The sequence below is a fragment of the Calypte anna genome, chromosome 13, assembly GCF_003957555.1.
Source record: "Calypte anna isolate BGI_N300 chromosome 13, bCalAnn1_v1.p, whole genome shotgun sequence".
Lineage (NCBI taxonomy): Eukaryota > Metazoa > Chordata > Aves > Apodiformes > Trochilidae > Calypte > Calypte anna.
Window position 1 is genome coordinate 16,390,452 of NC_044259.1, and position 20,145 is coordinate 16,410,596.

At 51.0% G+C, this 20,145-nt stretch overlaps 1 protein-coding gene across 3 annotated transcripts; it reads left to right on the top strand.

The window, feature by feature from the left end:
- Window positions 1-1,818: 1,818 nt before the first annotated feature.
- Window positions 1,819-20,101, top strand: SLC22A4 (solute carrier family 22 member 4). 3 transcript variants are annotated; one of them, XM_030458773.1, is made up of 10 exons: window positions 1,819-2,289; window positions 7,938-8,041; window positions 9,452-9,606; window positions 10,869-11,040; window positions 13,272-13,398; window positions 15,138-15,238; window positions 16,216-16,430; window positions 17,004-17,186; window positions 18,176-18,311; window positions 19,335-20,101. In XM_030458773.1, exons 1-10 carry the CDS (start codon window positions 1,897-1,899, stop codon window positions 19,408-19,410), a joined length of 1,662 nt encoding a protein of 553 aa, XP_030314633.1. In that variant the 5' UTR covers window positions 1,819-1,896; the 3' UTR covers window positions 19,411-20,101. The 3 variants fall into 3 exon arrangements, with proteins under 3 accessions (XP_030314633.1, XP_030314635.1, XP_030314634.1); XM_030458774.1 differs by having other exon boundaries at window positions 1,820-2,289; window positions 10,917-11,040; XM_030458775.1 differs by lacking the exon at window positions 17,004-17,186.
- Window positions 20,102-20,145: the final 44 nt, after the last annotated feature.

The following is a 20,145-nucleotide window of genomic DNA, read 5'->3' on the forward strand; positions in this document are numbered from 1 at the left end:
TTCCCAAACCGAGGGCGATGCTCCCAAGGAATCTCCGGCTAAGGCTGGGTTGGGAGAGGTGGTTTGGAGCCACGGTGATGGGTGCGAGCCCACCCCATGGGTGCTGGGGTGCCAGCAACCATCCCATCCCTGCTCCAGCAAGATCCCTGGGGCTGGGAAAGCTGCTGGGGCAGAGGCACCCGGGGGGTTTCCATCCCATTCTCAGCCGTGTGCCCCAGGCTCCATCTCATTCACAGGGATCCGCCTGGAAACTCATCCCACCCCAGGATAATCCCCCCCAGCCCTGCCAGGAGCTGGGCAGTGATGGCACAAGTGTCCCCGCCGCTGATTTGGGGACATTCTCAATCTCAGAGCAAACCCCTGGGGTGTTGTGGGTTTTTTTCACTTCGAATGCAGAAAGTTTACCCCCGGGGAAGGAGGCTCCACCTGAGCATTCCCGGTGTGGCTGAGCCTGATTTTCCAGGTGCTGAATGGAATTCCCAGCCTGACCACTGCTAATGGTTTATTCTTCTGAGAACAATTACTGCCGGCCGGCTAATTAAGGTTGGCTTGGCATCCCTGCTGCAGGCAAAGCGCTTCCCAGGGCCCCTTTCCCGATGGGATTTTTGCCTCTGCTTCTTGCCCAGCCCCAGGGCAGGGCCGGCTCCTGCCTGTCAGCCCCCGATATGTCCAAATCACCCCAAATCACCCGGTTCCTGCTCCCCTCTTATCGCTGGGGACACCTTTGGCTGGGGGGGGGTGGCCGAGACCTGGCTCGGAGGTGCCACCTCCATCCCTTATCCCCAGGAGCAGCCAGCTCTGCCAGGCCTGGATAAACCCTCCTGCTCCCCAGGTTGCACCCCAAGTTATCCCCAAAACCATCTCTACCCGGGGGGATGCTTCCCCACGGCCGAATTCGCCCCATCCTTTACGCCCCCCCCCCCCTTATCCAGGGAGCTCCGTGCCCCCTGGGTGCGTTGTCACCACTCCTGGGGTTATTTCAGAAGGTGACAGCAGGGCTCAGCTTTCCAAAAAAAGCTTCAGCAGCTGCCCGCGATGCCAGGAGTGGGGTGAAGAGCAGGAAAAAGCCAGCGGGGAGGAAAAGGGAATTAAAAAAAGCTCCTCTGCCAGGGCAGAGCTGCCAGCAGCTCCTTGGCTGACCTTGGGGGGGTGTGGGGTGTGGGGGGGGCACCTGGGGAGATGCTGGTGCTGGGCTGGATGATCCTGAAGGTCCTTTCCCAAAATGATGGTTGGTTCTGGGGTTTTATGGTTCCAGACTCCTGGGGAGGGAACAAAAGGCTGGGCTGGGGCTGTGTCCCCATTCCGGGGGCTCTGAGCTCCTGGGGGGGCCAAATCTTTGGGATTTTCCCCCCTCCCAGGCTCTCAGAGGGCTCAGACCCCACCCCAACTTCCATCTTTTCCCGGGATCCCAACACTCCCTCCCACCCCCCAAAGCCCATGTGGGGAGGGGGTGTTCAGTTTCTGATCTGTCGCGATCTATCGCGACTCTCAGCTCTCTCATCCGCGCATCTTGCAGGAGATTTGGGGGGGGGGGGGGCTCTAAGGGACAGGATCCAAGCTCTGGGGAGGGCACGGGGGGGGATGGGAGGGCTGGGGAGCCCCTTCCTCCTTGTTGCCAGGAGCTGGCAGCAGCTGATGCCCGGGAAATCGAGCTGGGAAAGAATGCGGAAAATAAACACAAAAATAATTAAAAAAAGGGAAGAAAACCTGCGGGGGGGAGGGGGAGGACGCGGTGCACACCGGGGGATCCCGCAACATCTCCCCCCCCCTCTCATCCCCCGGGTTGCACCGCCCCGTGGGGGGCCGGACCGGCTTGGCTTTGGGGGGTGGGAGGTGGAGCCCTTGCGCGGTGCGCGCAGAATCCGCGGCGTGTTGCGCTGCGGTGCGCTGGGGGCCATGCGGGATTACGATGCGGTCACGGCTTTCCTGGGCGAGTGGGGACGGTTCCAGCGTTTGGTTTTCTTCCTCCTCAGCGCCAGCATCATTCCCAATGGCTTCAACGGGATGTCCGCCGTCTTCCTGGCCGGGACCCCCGAGCACCGCTGCGCAGTGCCCCGCGGAGCCAACCTGAGCGGCGAGTGGCGGAACGCCAGCATCCCGCTGGAGCTGCGGGCCGGCCGGCCGGTACCGAGCCGCTGCCGCCGGTATCGCTTGGCCCACCTCGCCAATTTGTCGGCCTTGGGGTTGCGGCCGGGTTGGGACGTGGAGCTGGGCTCGCTGGAGCAGGAGCCGTGTCTGGATGGCTGGGAGTACAGCCGGGATGTCTACAGCTCCACCATCATCACCGAGGTAAAGGGGGGTTCGGTTGGGTTGGGTTGGGTTGGGTTGAAGCGGGGAGGGTGTCCCCGAGCTGCCCCAGGTGTTTGTGAGAGCCTCTGTTGGCTTCCACTTGCCCTGGGCTAAGGGTTTTGCATGGAGAGGCTGAGAGGAAAAGGTTTCAAACTGGAAAGGTTTGGGCATTGGGAAGGAGGTAAAGGGGGGAGTGGGGTCTGCCCGCAACACCCCGCACACCCCCCATAACCCCCCCTCCATCCACACACACACAGAGGGCTGTGACACCCCCCGCCCCGAGAGCCTGAGTCCCCACGGGCTGTGCTGGGGGCTTGGGGGGTCCCTCTGTATTAATGGGGTCCCTCTGTATTAATGGGGTCCCTCTGCCTTAGGGTTTTTCCCTCTGCCTGGGCAGGAGAGATCCTTTTGCCTTCAGGGGGGTTCCCGTTTCCTGTCCCTTGGAGGGAGGAGGGGTCCTCCTGCCTTGGAAGAGAGGATCCTTAGGGTGGGTCCTGTAGCCTTGTGGGGAAGGGGACTCTGCTTTGGGAAGGGGTCCTCTCGGCTTGGGAGGAGGCGGGGGGGGTGGTGGTCCCTCTGCCTTTGGAGGGGAGCCCTTTAGTTTTTGGGACCCCTTTACGCTTCGTGGGGTCTCTCTGCCTTGGGAGAAGGTTCCTCTGCTTTTGGAGGAGGGGTCCTTCTGCTTTTGGAAGGGGTGGGGGTCCTGCCCTGGTAACAGGGAGTGGGAAGCAGCAGATCCAGCACCTCTGGGAAAGGGTCCTGAGGAGAGGGATGGGTGCAGGGGGCAAAGAGCCCCTGGCCAGGAGCCTTTTGGGTTTTCCATTGAATCTTCGGCTTGTTTTGCTTGGAGAGGGCTTCTCAGCAGGGGAGGGGAGACAGGAGCTGAAAATAGAAGCCTGGGTCTCTGCTTTTTGCCAGCAGGCTGAGCCTGGAGGTGAACTTCCCCCCCCAGACCTGCTGGGCATGGGGACAGGGACACTTTCTGGTCTGGGAGGAGAGCAGTGCTGGGGCCTCATTGTCCCCAGTGCCCCCCACCAGTGCTGCCAGTCACCCCACTCTCTTTTTTTGGTGGCCCTGGGTGTCCTTTGGTAGCCCTGGGTATCTTTGGTGGCCATGAGCATCCTTTGGTGGCCATCAGGGTGAGGTGGGTGCAGGTGGGGTGGGAGCTGCCCATGTCTGTGGGGTGCCAGGATGCTGTGTGTGGGAGGGGGCTTTGGGGGGGGTCCCTGAGAGCCAGGACCAAGCTCTTGGCTTGTTTTTTGAGGCTGTGCCATGGCATCATCTGTCCAGGGTGCCTGGAGGCCATGGGGACGGGTGATGTAAGCTCTCCTTGGGCTTTCCTGCAGCTGGGATGTGCTGCCCATCCCATGGGAAGCGTGGAGCTGGGGTGGAGGAAGAGGAGGAAGAAGAACAACACCAGGTTCTGCTGCTCTGCTGGGTTGTGTTGGAGGGGGGAAAGGGAAAAGGGGTTGGTGGGTGAAGGGATAAATGGTTGAGGTCGGGATGCTGAGGGTTTGGTGGGCACCACTGGTGTTTTGCTGAGCAGTGGGTGTCCTGGGGGGGCTGTGGGCCACCCACCCACCCATGATGGTTCGTGGCCAGGGGGGACAGTGTGACAAGGAGTGGGTGTCTGCCTGGCCCTTCTTGTCTTCAGTCCCTGTGACTCAGCAGCCACCACCCCCAGATGCTGCCTGGGGACACAGCCAGGGATGGTCCTGATCATCCAGCATTGCTGTGGAGTCAGCAGCTGCCCTGGGGGAGCAAAAGGAGAAAGAATGAGAAAAAAGAGAAAAAAGGCTTTTCCTTCCCCCAAAAAAGGAGCAACCAAGCTGCCCTGGCTGCTTGTCCCCCAAAAGGGGAGAGAGCAGAGGGGTTTGAAACAAACGAGAACCAAGTGCCAGGTTCCCTCCCCCCATCTGTAAGCCAGATGGAAAAGAAGGAGATTTGGTTTGGTTTGGTTTGAAATTGTCACTAAAAAAAAAAAATATATATATCTAGAGTTTGTTTATTTTTAATTTTTTTTTTTTTTTTTGCCCAAGGAAAGCAGGCACTGCTGGAACCCCAAAAGAGGCAGCTTGGTAACCTTGGGGCTGATTCTTTTCCACCCAATGTTTTTCTGGCTTAGGGAAGGCAAGGCAGGACATGCCACCAGGAGAAAAAAAACCAAAAAAAAAAACCCAAAAAAAGTCAGCTGAGGAGGGAAACTCGATAGCACAGGGTTTGAAATAAAATCCCTGGAGTTGCAGCAAATCCTGGTCTGGTTGGTGGCACCCAGGTGGGTGCAGGATCCCCTGGCAGCTTCCTGGGGGGCAAGAACCCCCTGGCCCAGCTGCTCTCCCCATCTCCCAGGGTAAAATCCCACTTTTCCACTGGTTTTTTGTTTTTTCTTCACTGCCTGCCAGGAGGAGACTTGAACCAATCCAGCAGGTTCTGCCCCCAAAGCTCAGCCTGTGCTCTTCCACCTGAGCTTGGAATTCATTTAAATGAATTAAATTTAAATGGATTTAATTGGGGTTTTTGAGGGGGGGTTGTGTGTTGTTTGTGGGGTTTTTGGTTTGGTTTGTTGGGGTTTTTTTTGTGGTTGGTTTATTTGTTTGTGTGGTGGTTTTGGGGGGTTTTTGGGTTTTTTTTTTCAGGAAATTAACCTACTTCTGCTCATGCTGCTCAGCTCTGCCATTAATTAGAGGTTGGAGCCTGAGCATCACTTTGGCTCTTTGGGAGCATCCAGTGAGTTCCCCTTTGGGGCAGGAACTTGTGGTTTGGAGGCATCTGAGGGATTTTTCTCTTCCCCTGGATGGGTTTTTTCCAGCAGCCTCACCCAGCCTGCTCCTCACTCTTGCACCTTCTCCTTGCTGGGCTGCAGCACAGAGGATGGAGTTTATTTTTAATTGTTAAATTAAATTAATTTTTTTTTTTTTGGCACCTTCAGTGTTTCCTTCTCTGGTTAATTGGGGATTTCTGATGGAGAACACAGCTCAGGGCATTTTCTCCACCAGGTTCACTTCCCCACACACCTCACCCATCCATGGTTTTCCTGCTGGAAGCTCCTGGCTGAAAACTGGGGGGATTTGAGAGTAATAAAGGGATTTTCCTGGGGTCATCTGGTGTTACCAGGGGTTCTTCCTGGTGCTCAAAACAATTGCTTGGAAGCCTGACATGAACTTTGCTCTTCTCTTTGCTCAGAATTACTTCTTTTCTGGTTAATGAATAATTTCTCCAGTCCAGAAGTTTGGAGCTGGAGCTCCACACCCATTCTGTGCTCAGTGATGGATGGGGAAGAGGCCAAATGAGTTAAATTCTTTTTTTTTTTTCCCCATTCTTGTGAGGCATCAGGAAAACCCTATAAATATTTATTAGAGATACCTCAAAACCCTCTCAGTTCAAGCTGGAGTGAAATTTTGCCTTGGTTGAGAGATGCTCAGCCCTGGGGCATCACTAAGGTCAGGATGAGTGCCTTGGGGGGGGTCCCTATAGAGCAGGACCCTATAGAGCATCACCCAGGTCCCACTTCTGCATCTGGGATTGGAACTCAAAGAGGCAGAGTGGGGTTTTTTGGTTTTTTTTTTTTTGTTTTTTCCCAGGAGTTGGGTGGATTTCCTTGTGTTTGGGTGTTTTCTGGTCAAATTCAGGAGTCCCCAATGGCAGCAACCCCTCAAACTCTTTACCAAATCCCACAGTTTTCAAGCCCAGCCCCTGGATAGGGATTTATTTTTTATTTTTTTTTTCTGTCTGTGCAGAAGGGCACGGGGGGAAAAAGCAGAGAGAGGAGGCAGCTGAGTTATTATTTAGCTGGGTTTATTCTGCAGCCTTTGGCACAGGGAAGGCATTTGAAATCCTGACCCTTAACCTTGGGAGCAGGAGTGGTGTTGGCAGCCCTGGAGCAAGGTGCTCAGCACCCAGGGAGTTAATGATAACTCTGCTAATTCTGTCCCCAGATTCCCAGGAGAGGGGACAGGGAGAGTTTTTATTGCCCTGGGTCTTGAGGCTGAGTTTTGCTTTGGGTGAAACCACTGGGGTTTGAGCAACTTTAGGAGTATTTGTAGAGGGTTTTTTTGGGGTTTTTTTTTTTCTGGAAATTGTGACATAAAAGGCTGAGAGAGCTGAGTTCAGCCTTGAGAGGAGAAAGCAAAGTTGCCCTCAAGCCACCAGGGATCAGGACACAGAGGGTGGCTACCAAACAGATGGATTCTCCCTTCTTCCCAGGAGTCTCATGGAGAAGCCAAGGGGTGATGGGCACAAGCTCCTCCTGGGGACATCCCACTTGGACTCCAGAACATTTTTCCCCATGAGAACAATGAGCCATTGGAATAATCTCCTGAGGGAAGTGGTGGATTCCCTGACATTGGACAATTCCCTGACACTGGACAGGGCCACCTCCTTTAAAGTTACTTTTACCCAGGAAGCTTGGAGCAGATGATCCCTGGGGTCCCTTCCTTGGTTTTTCTTCTGTGATTCTCTGGTTTCTCTTTTCTCTGATCAATCCAAGAGATCCCTGTGTGGATTTTTCCCAACACAGCACAGTTAAACACAGAGAACCCCCCCTTCCCCACCCCTCCCCACTTCTCCCTTCCAAGCAGGGATGAGAAATTCTCTTCTACAGAAACTCCTCCTGGCCTGGGCTGCCCTGTGCTGGGGATCAGGTTCCCATGTCAGAAGCACCTTTCAGCCCTCAAATCTTGGGGTCAAAGAGTGTCTGTGGTCAGGAGGAGGTGTGGGCTGGGGGTTTCAATCCTTTTTTCAGTCTCCTAGGAGCTTGGCAAGGTGGGCAGAGGTTCCCCAGGTCCCCCTCGCTGGCCAAGAGGCTTTTATTCTGAGCAGTCAGTGGCATCAGGGTGGCTCAGGTTTGCTCTTTTTGCTCTCAGAGCACTGATCATTAGGAAAATTACCCCGTGCTTTGATCCCTCAGCTAATGAGCTTACTTTTGGGTGGAATTAGCTAAGCTGGGCCAGACAAGCTTGGAGCTGATCCATCAGTGGTGCTGGGAGGGGTGCCTGGAGCCTGAGGGATGGGAGCAACCCATGGCACAGGCACCTTCAGCTCTAACCCTGCTGGACTCAGAGCCATGATGCTGCTTTTATAATCTTTCTTTTTTTTTTTTTTTTTTTTTTTTAACCTTTTTCTGGGGTTCTGAGCAGCTGGAGGTGGAAGTTTCCACTCTGGCTCCTGTCCTGAGCAGCCCCAGCCAAGCCTGGGGTGGCTGAGTGATGGGCAGTGACTCAGCCCTGAAGGCTGAGGACATGGAAAGGCAGCAGGAAAAGCTTCCACTTGGGGGGAAAAAGGGGTTTTTCCTCTGGTCATCTTCCCAGGGATGTTTGGGCCACCCCAAAAGGGAGAGCAATGCAGAAGTTGTAGAGGGGAGGCCAAGTGGGACCTGCCCTGAGCTGGGTTTGGGGTTATTTCCCCCCTGCTTTGTTCCTCTGGGGTTTTGGGGGGCCCAGGGCACCCCCAGGCTGTGCAAACTGCTTTCCCTTGGGTTCTTTTTTTCTAATTTATGTTTTACCAGAGCTTCCCAGCTGTGGGGTTGGTGCCCATGGCAGTGCTGGGGGGGGGGGGAAGGAGATTTTAGGGGAATTCTTGTGTGTGTCTCCAGACAAGAACCCCCAGGGCTGGGTGCTGGGTGATGCTGAGCATGGATTTTTCTCTTGTAGTGGAACCTGGTGTGTGAGGATGACTGGAAAGCCCCACTGACCACCTCCCTCTTCTATGTGGGGGTCCTGATCGGGTCCTTCATCTCGGGGCAGCTCTCAGACAGGTAAGGGGAGGTGGGCAGGATGGGTGCCCCAGCTAGGGGGGTGTTCTGTAGAGGTGTGTAGGGAGTCAGGTGGGGGTTTGGATGAAAATGAGGTCCCTGGTTCCTTCAGAAATCCCAGGTGTAGGGTTGCTGCTTTTTGGGTGCTTCAGGAGGCTGTGAGCTGATGTCTCCAGGTGGTGTTCTGGAGATGGGTCTGGATGCTTTGGATGGATTTGGGTGTGGATGCTTTGGAGGGATTATGGAGATGGGTTTGGATGTGGATGCTTTGGATGGAGATGGATCTGGATGTGAATGCTTTGGATGGATTTGGATGTGGATGCTTTGGATTGAGATGGATGTGGATGCTTTGTATGAATGATGGAGATGGATTTGGATGGAGATGGATTTGGATGTGGATGCTTTGGATGGAGATGGATTTGGATGTGGATGCTTTGGAGGGATGATGGATTTGGATGCTTTGGAGGGATGATGGATTTGGATGCTTTGGAGGGATGATGGAGATGGACATTTCTTTCTTTCTCCTGGGATTTCCAAAGCTCTCATTCTTTGCTCCCACATGAAGGGCAAATCCACTGCTGGAGCTTGCAGGGGAGAAGTTTGTCCTGCAGAGCAGGGGAATGCTGGAAATGGAGCCAGCTTGTCCCAGAGGGAGAACAAAAGGTGCCCTGTGAGTGGGGAGCAGTCAGAGCATCCCAGCTAACCCAGGAGATGGAAAATAGCAGCAACCTCACTCTTACCTCTGCAGAATTGAAACCCTGGCCTTACAAGTGTCAAACACAGACTATGTCCCTTTTCTGAGTCCTTAATTCCCTCTTTATCATCCCTTGGGCTTTATTTCTTCATAGCATGCTGGCAGGGGCTGAAATATCCTTTCAATTGCTGGCTGGTGGGGGGGAATTCCCAAGGGTTTCAGCTCCTCCTGGGTGCTCAGTGGAGGGTTTCCGAGCTCCAGCTTTAAATTCCAGAAGGTTGGAGTTTAATCCCCTGACTCCTGGTTCAGAAGTCAGTGGGTGTTGGTGTTTGAAAGGGAGAGGGGATAATCAGTAAATCCTCCTGGGAAAATCTGCATTATTTGGGAAAGGGGTTGTCAGGAAAGGGGTTCTGAGCCTCTACCCCAGCTCTCTTCCCTCTGGTGTTGCAGGGTGTAGATTAAAAGCCATCACTTCCTAACTTTCCTTCCCACCTCCACGGGGCTCCCACAGACTGTTGCCTCCTTAGTCCCTCTCTGAAGTTTCTGCTTTCCAATCAAATCGGAAATTTATTTTTTTTTTTTTTTTCCTTGAGCACTTGAGGAAAACATTCACCCAAATTCCTTGCTGTGCTGAGCTGCACCACCCCAGCCTGGATTTTTGTGCTCCCTCACTCAGCAATCCTTGCTGTTACAGTCAGGATCTCCCTCTTTTGCTCAAGGTTTGGCAGGAAGAACATCCTTTTCCTGACGATGGCCGTGCAGACAGGCTTCAGCTTCCTGCAGATCTTCTCCACCAGCTGGGAGATGTTCACTGTGCTCTTCCTCATCGTGGGCATGGGACAGATCTCCAACTACGTGGTGGCCTTCATCCTGGGTATGATGAACACACCTGCATGAGATGAAATATTTGCTTCGTGTGCTGCTATTTCCCCCCCATCACCTGCATCATAAATCCTCGTGGATGCAATTCCTGCTTTAATCCAGGAGGTTTTTGGGGTGTTTTTTGCACTGGTCTCAGTGCTGAGGTTAGCCAGGAAATCCCTTGTTTTAGAAGCTGAGGTTTGGTTTGCCTTCTCCAGGGAGTGCAGCAAGAAAGAGCCAGAAGCTGCAGTCCCTGCCCTGCAGAGGCTCCCGCTGCTTTTCAGGGAGTAGAATTCCAGGGGTGAATTACTGGGATGACTGGTGCAGGATTATTTTTTTTTATTTATTTTTTTGGAGGGAGCTGGGAATTTCAAGTGCTGTTTTTTAAGATCTGGAGGTCTACACTGATGTCAGCTTTGAAGGCAGCAGTGCCCCTGGTTCAGCTTTGCAGGGGGTGACCCAAGCTGGGCTAAATTCAAGCTGTGCCCCACTAACTGAGGGATGCTGGTGGCAGGAAAGCTGGGAGGTGTGACACTGGCCTGGCTGGAAAACCCCCTGGGAAACTAGACCAGGTTGCTCCAAGCCCCATCCCACCTGGCCTTGAACACTTCCAAAGGTGAGGAACCCACAACCTGGGGGGGTGAGAAGTTGCTGCCACTCCGACCTAGGAGCCTTCAGGTTTTGTCCCCTGCTCATTTTAACTCCTGGCAGATGTGGAAAAGAAGATTCCATTAAAAGGACACTTGGCAGCTGGTTTTCTTCTAGAGGAGAACTTGCAGCACTTGGCAGTGCTGGGTTCATGCTTGGGTTTGGTGAGCTGAAAGGGTTTTTCCAACCAAACTCCTTCTGTGGACCATGGGTCTCCAAATCCTCTGCTAGATCTGGCAGCAAATGCTGGTAATGACAGAGGAAGAGTGGAAATGTTGCTCTTACAGTTACGTTTAGCACTGAAAATGATTTTAAATGGTTTTGTGTCCAGCTCTGCCATGGGGCTGGGGCACTGGAAGAGCCCAAATGGTGCCGGGCTCAGCGATGCTTCTGTGGCAGCTCCACAGCAAACATCTGGAGGAATCTCCCTCTGAGATGAATACCACTGTGATGACCATCATCCCTTTGGTGTGGTGGCCCTTTAGGAGAAACAGCTCTTTTCTACCATTGCTTAGCTAATTTTTCTTTTCTTTTTTTTTATATATTTGTACAAATGCAGCAAAGTTTTCAGTCGCGATCGGCCGGCGGGAGTCCAGATGCTAATCCAACCTCCCTTGTTTTGAACAGGCACAGAAATTCTGGGCAAATCAGTTCGTATTCTGTTCTCTACGTTAGGAATTTGCATATTTTTTGCAATTGGCTACATGTTGCTGCCCCTGTTTGCTTACTTCATCAGAGACTGGCGGATGCTGCTGCTGGCGCTGACGGTCCCGGGGTTGTTCTGCATCCCACTCTGGTGGTGAGTCGTCCCCCCCCCCCCCCCAGCTAAAGTCCTCCTTTAGTTTGGTTGGGTTTGGGTTTTTTTTGCTTTTTTTTCCAGTTTGCCATGTGAGGAGGGTTTGCTTTGAGGTGGGAGCTGAGGGGTTTTTTTGTCTGGGCAGGTTTTGGGGTTTTTCAGGTGTGGGCAGAGCCCCTGTGCCTGGAGCCACCTCACCCCCCCTGCTTCCAGAGCAGCTTGGGAATGGTGTGGTTGTCTCTGGACACTGTTAACCACCTCTAGGTTCACCCCTGTAGTGCCCTGGGTGGTTTGTTCTAACTTTACTCCCTTTTTCTTCTTTAAGCCTTTTTTCCTTTAAGCCTTTTTTTCTTTGAGCCATTTGTTCTTTAAGCCACCTGATCTGGTAGGAGGTGTGCCTGCTAGCTGCAACTGGATGATCTTAAAGGTCCCTTCCAACCCTAAAAATTCTATGATTCTATGATTTTTTTAATGGTTTAGAGGTGGTAGATGCCCCATGCCTGGAAACATTCAAGGTCAGGTTGGGCAGGGTCCTTCCTTCCATCACCTGGAGGACTCATTTCTTCTGTGATCTTGAAACTCTTATATCTACAAAGAGGGGATTAACTCAGGAATTAAGTGACCAGACCCACTCTTCTAGGGTCTCAAAGACCTCCTGAAGCTCCCAGTCTTGGTTCTGGTTTGGGTTTGCTTTGCTCTTGAACCATAATCTTCAAATAAACCCAAGCCAAACCTTTAAAATGGTTTTGAGCTCCAGCTCTGCTATCCCCTGATTTTCCAGAGGGTTCTGCTTAAGGGTCACTTCATTTATTTCACTTGAAACCTTCCCCACTCCTTCAGCACAGCAGCACTTCCCTCTGCCCCAAGGGATGAGCTGGATTTTGGGTGCACTGCTCCACCAGGGATGTGTCTTGGACATCCCAATGCTCCAAGCCATCCTTGCTCTCCTGCTCATTCCTCTCCCAAATCCTACGGAAGGTTCCCAGCATCAGCCCTGCAGCTTTGTCCAGAGAGAGCTCCTCAGGCAGGACTTGACATTAGGGGTTGGCTAATTTGGGGTAAATCACCTGATGCTCCAACCCATTGCTGTGGCTTTGGGTCAGTCCTGCAGGGAATTCCTCAGAACAGGAGAGGCTTTCTTCCAAGGAGAGGAAAAAATCCCCAGAGGGAGGGAAGCAGCATCTCTTAAGGTCAGAGGATTTAGTTATGGGAAGGGGAGATTTATCTCTCCTGTGTTTGGGGGGAATTCACTCAACACCTGCTTGGAATGGCTTAGAAAATGCCAGTAACTCCCCAGCCCCCTGTCCTGCCCCAGAACTGGGGTAAACCTGAGGTTTGTAGGTAAGATTCCGACCACCCAGAGCCTTTAAACTCAGCCCCTGCACATTTAAGGCATTTCCAAGGTGGGTGCAGATTCCTGAGGATATTTTTGCTCCATGCCAGCACTGCTGCTCCCTCTTCACTCCCTGTCTGGTGACATCTGGGGGTTTTTTCTGGTGGGCATCAATTGTTCTTTACAAAACCCACCCAGGACAAGAGCCCAAGCAGCTGCTCCAGCATAAAAATAACCACATCCCATAGATCCCAGTTCTCCCACTGATCCCAAGGGGACAAATCCCTGAATTGCATTGCCCAGATGCTTCTGTCCTGACTTCTGCAGCAAGACCAACTCATTAAAAGCACAAGTATTATTTTTATAACTTTTCCTTTTCTTCTTTTTCTTTTCCTTTTTTCCTTTTTTCCTTTTCCTTTTTCCTTTTTCCTTTTTTCCTTTTTTCCTTTTTCCTTTTTTTCCTTTTTCCCTTTTTCCCTTTTTCCCTTTCCCTTTTTCCCTTTTTCCCTTTTTCCCTTTTTCCCTTTTTCCCTTTTTCCCTTTTTCCCTTTTTCCCTTTTTCCCTTTTTCCCTTTTTCCCTTTTTCCCTTTTTCCCTTTCTCTCCCTTTTTCCCTTTCTCTCCCTTTCTCTCCCTTTCTCTCCCTTTCTCTCCCTTTCTCTCCCTTTCTCTCCCTTTCTCTCCCTTTCTCTCCCTTTCTCTCCCTTTCTCTCCCTTTCTCTCCCTTTCTCTCCCTTTCTCTCCCTTTCTCTCCCTTTCTCTCCCTTTCTCTCCCTTTCTCTCCCTTTCTCTCCCTTTCTCTCCCTTTCTCTCCCTTTCTCTCCCTTTCTCTCTCTTTCTCTCTCTTTCTCTCTCAACTTTGATGACAACCTTCGAGTCACTTCTCCTGACACTTCTTGCAGGATCATTCCTGAGTCCCCTCGGTGGCTGATCTCCCAGGGAAGATACAAGGAGGCAGAAATTATTATCCGAAAAGCTGCCAAGATCAATGGTGTTGCAGCCCCAGCTGTGCTGTTTGACACCACAGAGGTACGTTCCATGCCTCCCACTCCTTTTATCCTGCTGGGAATTTCCCCTTTTGGCCCAGCAGGGAACTGGTTTCCAGCAGCAGCAGGGGCTGGTGCTGCCTCTTGGCAGGAGTGCTGTGTTCAAGGGGAAGAAAAATGGGGTTATTTTTAATTGTTTGGGGATTTTTGAAACAGTCAAAGAGGTTGTGGTTTGCAGAGCCAGGGTGACCCAGATTGCTTCAGATTTCTTGAGAAGACCCAAGGAGGATGTGTTTGTCCCCATGGCCTGGAGATGCCCATTTTCTGATTAATCTGGAACCCTTAATCTGAAACCCTTAATCTTGGGGGGCTGTGCAGGGACCCCCAGTTGTCCCCCACATGTGCCAGGGCTACGTGGAGCCCCGAGATGCTCCTAGGGCACCTGAAACCCATGATGGCCATGAAGAACATCAAGCTCCTCTTCTTCAGGATTGTTTTATTTTTATTTTTTTTTCTCTGGTGTTTGCTATTTATGGGGTCAAAGGAGAAAGGGCAGCCAGGGGGACAGCTGGTTTTTGGGCTTCTCCTCCCCTCTAGTGGTTCTGCCCTGCTGAAGAGCCAGCAACATTTTTCTGGTGCAGAGAGAGCACCCAAAGCCTCCAGCAGTGATTTCTCAGCTCTTGGCTAGCAGCTGCTTTTGGAGCCTCCTGATGGATCCCCAAGCCCTCTGCAGGACCCAGCTCTGGACTGGCTTTTGGCTGAAGATCTCTTTCCCAAGCCTGCCTTGGGCATCCTGGAAATCCAACTCTTCCATCCTGCAGGAAGCAGGGAAAAGCAATTCCCTGACTTCCCAACCTCAGGTGGTTTCCATACTGGACGTGGCTCTTTTAGGCTCCAGACCTTGAGTTTGCTTTCTGTGGCTCCTGAAAAACTTTGAGCCCAAGGAGCAGCAGCTCAGGAGCCTTCTGCTTCCTGGGAATCTCCTGTGCCATCCATCCACCAAGCTGGAGGATAATGTGTATTTTCCAAGGGATGCTAGAGAGAAACTCCTGGGAAAACACCTCTCTTCCTAGGCAAGGAAATCGCCCTGGAGGGAGGAGGCCCAGGGGGGTTTGCTCTTTGGGCTTGGTTTTGGGTTGAAAGATGGGAAACCAGGAGTGCTGGTGGTTTTTCTCTCTGCAGGCTCCCAGAAGTTTCACCCAGAAGATTCAAGCCTCAAACTGGAGCCTCTGATCTGAGGGTGCTGGGTGCTCCCCAGCTGCATCCTGGCCACCAACCCAGTAACCCTGGGATCCATCCCACTCCCCAGCTGGCCAGGCAGCAAACCTGGCTGATTTTCTGCACTTCTTTCCCTTCCCTTTGTGAAGGTTGAGCAGAGAGGGCACAGAAAAATGCCTTGGGCAATGAGGTTACTCCTGGAATTCCTGTGTTTGATCCTTGAGGAGATGTTGGATGCATCCTGGCAGCTGATGCTGCCTTTTAATGAGACTCCGTGGGGCAGTGGTCTCAGTGCTCCTTTTTTTTTTTTCTTTTTTTCTTTTTTTTTTTTTAATTAAAAAAAAGAAAAACCAACCTGGAAACTCCAAGTACAGCTGGGTGCAGAGCCAAGCTCTCCCTCAGGACCACTTTCCCTGGTGCAGCAGTGGCCCTTGGGCTGGCTGCTTCTCCCCAATAAGAGTCATTAACATCAGAACTGCCCCAAACTCCTCCTGGGGGTGCAGAGGTTGTTTTGCTCTTAGGTGTGTGGGAATTTTTTTGGTTTTGTTTTCCTTTTTCCTTCAGATGCAGGATGGGAAGGCTCAGCAGCAGCAGAAGGCTATCCTTCTGGACCTATTTCGAACCCGAAACATTGCAACTATTACTATTATGTCATTACTTTTGTGGTAAGGAAATGTGTATTCCTAAAGTACCCAGGCAAATAGAACAGTTTCTGCTTTGAGGGCAGGTGCCACAGGTTTAGATAAGAAGCTTTCAGCCTTGGAGCCCACCTTACACCTGCTCCTTGGTCACCCTGTGGCTCCCAGTGTCCTTGCACCCTCACTGCAGAAGATGCTCAGGTGTAAAGTAGTTAGGAAAGTGTATGTTACAACCTGTGTATTTTGAATTTTGTTGCTTTTTTTTTCTTTTTTTAACATGAGAAGCTCCCATCTCTGTAACCTCTCTCTGAAAGGTCCTTCTTGAAGCAAAGGCAGCTCAGTAACACAAGGAGCAGACTCCTGGCCAGCCCCTTGGTTCTGTTTCTGAGCTGTGCCCATCCCAGTGAGCTCCTGGTCCCTTCCTGGGCAGCCACAAGGAATGAGGACCAAATAAATAATGCCAGATAGATAAAGGCAGGACCCTTTTTCTGTACATGTTCCTCCTGGCAGAAAAGAACTGGCTGGCACCCTGCCAGGATGAGGCACTCTTTGAGATTTCAAACCTCTGAGCATCCAGCTCTCTCCTGAAGATTAATTAAGGGGTTGTGGAGATCCTGGCACTGGAGTTGGCTCCGAGTAGGAACCTAGTTGGCATGGGAAGCTTTCAGGAGTTCTTCTGCCCCATTGCAGTCAAAGAACAACTTCCACAAAGCCTTTTGCTGGGTGTTAGGAAGGACAGAGCAATCTGAGCTCTCTTCAAGCCGCTGTGGATCTGGTCACTGGAAGGGATGGCAGAATTAGAAAGGTGGGGTTGCCACGGAGATCTGGTGGTTTTGGTTCTGTTGGTTTTTTTTTGGTTTTTTGTGTTTTGTTTTGGTTTTTTTAAGCCAGGGTGCCCCTGGCCACACGTTGCACTGGTCCCAATTTTTTTGGTAACAACACTGGAGGAGGCGCTGAGAGCGCGGTGTTCCGGGAATCACTGGGGCTTCTCTTGCTTCCCTCAGGTTCTTCACCTCCGTGGGTTATTTTGGGCTGTCCCTCAGCACTCCCAACTGGCATGGAGATGCCTACATCAACTGTTTCCTCTCGGCTGTCATTGAAGTCCCAGCCTATGTCATTGCCTGGCTCCTCCTCCGCTCCTTCCCTCGCCGCTACTCTTTATCTGGGATCCTGTTCTTGGGAGGAGGTGTTGTCCTCTTCATCCAGCTGGTGCCTGCAGGTATGGGATGTGCAGGAAAATATTGGATGGTGCCATCACAGAAGGGATCTGGTGAGGTCACGTTGGGACTTGGGGTTTATGGGGTTTTTTTATTTTTTTTTCCTACATGGGGTCTACACGCGGACTCGTGCTCGGCTCTCATTTATTGTGTCAAATTACTGAGCTTTAAATAGTCCAGCTTGTAGAACAAGAGCCAAAAGGCTACTGGGATATATCTGGTTGGGCAAAGAGCCCACAGGGCTTTTAGGTTGCACTCTAAATCTCTGCAGGTTGTGGCCAAAAATGGGTAGATTTAAGCTTCTTGTGCTGTAATCCAGAATTTTGTTCTGTTTCAGGAGTGCTGTTTCACCACAATGTGAAAAGAATAAAATAAACTGCTCAATAAAATGCTCAGTGGGAATTTTGAAGCCAAGTCACCTAAGGGTGGGGCTAATACATTGTATAATTAGAAAAAAAAACCCCAAAACCAAACCACAACCATGAGGAAAAAGTCATCGTTGGGATCTTTGGGCTGCAGAAGAACTACAAGCAATGCTCTTTATTCACCTGGATTTTATTCTCTTTCTCCTCCAGACCTTAACGTCCTGTCTGTTGGGCTGGTGATGCTTGGCAAATTTGGCATCACAGCTGCTTTTTCCATGCTTTATGTCTACAACGTGGAGCTGTACCCCACGCTGGTGAGGAACATGGCAGTGGGTGCCACCTCCACAGCCTCCAGGCTGGGCAGCATCATTGCTCCTTACTTTGTTTATCTGGGTGAGATATTTTGCTTTCCTTCCACTACCTGACTGTCCAGAGGTGTTCTTGGAGCTTTTACAGTGCAAGCTCAGCTTTATTTTTTGGCTTTTTTCCTTTTTTTTTAAGTCTCTTCTCTCTCCTTGGCTCTGAGTTCCTGGTTGCCCACTAGAAAAACAAAGAGCTCCTTGGGTTTCACAGAAAAATTGGGTATTTTTTTATTTTTTTCCTATTTGGACAGCTACAGAGTGGGTCCAGGCTGCTCCAAGACAATGATGTTATTTCTAATTAGAGTGGTGGGGATGAAAATTGGCCACATCTTGGCAATGGGTGACAAGAAGCAATCTTCCAAGTCAGTGCTGGTAGGAAACTCATTGCACTGATGGCATCTTCACATCCATCCTGAGCTGGAGCAGGAATCCCAACAGCCCCTGGAATCTGCATGGAAAACAACAGATCCCCTGGATCTGTGGAAAACACACAGATCTGTCCCCCAGAAAAAAGAGTTTCCCAAACTTGAGGAGGTTTTAGGAGAAACCCTTCAGCTGCTGGTTATTCTACAGCTAAACTGGGACCTCAGAGCTCATGGGATCAAATCCCAGGCTCTGGCTCTCAGTGCAATCCCCAGGATCTTGAATCCAACTTAATTCCATATTGGAATCCAGAAATTCATCATCCTCCTTCATTCCAGAGATTACAAAGCACACTGCTCCAGCCAGAGTAAAAAGTAAAGCTGCTGAGTCCAGTGTGGTTCTTTCTCTGCTTTAAATACTTCCAACTAATCTGTATTATTTATATATTATATATATTTATATTTATATATGTATTTTATATACTAATCTGTATTATTCCTTTACTGGAAGACTTTTGCTGTGACACCCTTGGTATTTCTGAAGCTTTTGGACTCATTATTCCAAATAAATTCTGTGTTCCAGGCAGGCCTGAGGTGTAGATCTGAGAGGTGAGTGGATTGGGCATTTAAGTATTGGGTTTATTCCTGTGTTTTCCAGGGGCTTATGACAGATTCCTGCCCTACATCCTGATGGGAAGCCTGACCCTGCTGATTGGGATCCTCACCCTCTTCCTCCCAGAGAGCTTTGGCAACACCCTGCCCGAGAGCTTTGAGCAGATGCTGAAGGTGAAATGGTAAGGCTGCTCTGGCTCATCCCAGGCTTCAGAGAATCCTGGCATATTCAGGGTTGGAAGGGACCTGGGAAGGGCAGGATCACCCCAAGGAGGTGACAGCAGAGTGTTGGACCTCTTCCTGCACACTCCCTTTTCAATAGAGGTCCCACTGCAAAACACCAGTGTCCTTCAGGTTGGGTTTTGGTGTTAATTTGCCAGCCATTGATGCCACCATTTCTCCAGACTCTTGGCACCTGAGAGCACCCCCAAACCAAGGCTGACCTTCACGTCACCTTGAGGCTCTTGCTTCCTCTCTCCCAACACTTTCCAGCGTTCTTCAGCATCCATCCCACTGCATTTAAACTCCTCCTTTAGGAGGCTGGCATTACAAAAACCCTTTTTCAGCTTAAGCTTCTTAAAAGCCACCACAAATGAACCACAGGATTTCAACATCCCAGCCTCTTGAATTTGGGAAGCTAAAAACATGCTGGGACAGTTTTTTTTCCCCTGTTTTCTTTTTTTGCTGAGCTGGAAGCAGTGCCAATCCTCTTGCTCCACCACCACTGCTATTTAGGTTCCCCTGAAATCCCTGCTGAAGGGTGGGCAAGTTGCTAGCACAGAGGGCAAACTGAATTATCCCAAGTTCAGCTGCATTCAGCCTGCCAGGAATTGGTGCTGCTACAGAGTTTGCCCTTAAAAGCAAGAACAGCTTGAAAAAGCTGGGAATTACCTGGATGTGATCCCTGGCTGGTGTAAGGAGCTGTTGTTATTCTTCCAGAATAAGGAGAATCCACAGGCTGGGTTCCCTGGGAAGGGCATTTTCAGCTCTGCAGCTAGGAATCCTAGAGCCAAACCAGATTCCCTGCTTGCCTGTTGGCTGAAGGAGCTGAATTACAGCCCCTGAATGATATTCAGGTTCCAGGTGTTGTTTGGGAGGATTGGATTTTTTTCTGATGTTTTAGGAGTAGGTAATTCCAGCCGTGCTGATGAGGAGGGGGGGCAGTGTCTGCTTTCCCCTTTCTCAAGTGTTTTCCTGGCTTGCAGTTTCAGAAATGGGCAAGAAACCACTGGCATGAGGAACCCAAAGGAGAGCCCTAAAATTCTGGTCACCCCTTTGTGAAGAAGGCTCTCAGAGAAGCTGCAAGAAGAACAAGATTTTCTCCAAATGCCTGAGGAAAACCCCCAAAACCCAACAGATGATGCTGTTACCATCCCCCCTGTGCTACTCTACCCCAAAACATAGATGCTGTCTGCTCCTGGAGGACTCTTAGTCCTACAAATTCCTCTTTTTTTTGGTGTCCTGCTACCTGGGGTTTGTCAGCAGGTGGAGTCCCTGGTGAGAAAACCTGCCTGTGCTAAATAAACACCATGGGATTGAGGACTGAGCTAGAAATCAGCCTTAGGAATAATTCTCAGTCAGCAAAAAGGTGGCAAATGTCATGCTGGGGGGTTGGAAGGGGATGGAGGGGAAAAATCTCACCCCTAGGAGATCTCAGCTTTCTTTGACATCCTGGCCAAAGCCCAGGAGAACTTTGAGGGGTCAGAATGTAGCAAAGCAGACACAGACTTGGCTGCAAGGACAGGGGTTTGGGTTTGGTTTTTTTTAAGGCATCAGAACATCTGATGTTTGCTTTCCCCAGGACCTGAGCTCCCCTCCTGATCCACCTGGTCCTGGAAAAACTCATTTTTTTTCCATGTATTCCGAGCCTGCTGAACTCTTTGGGCTGTGTGAACATCCTGTGTCTTGGGTTGAGCCTTTACCACTGGAAGGGCTGCAGCTTTCTGACCTTGTTGGGCTGTGGCTGCTTTCAGGGATCCTCCCCAAACATACCATGAAGTTTTAGCTTTCAGGTTT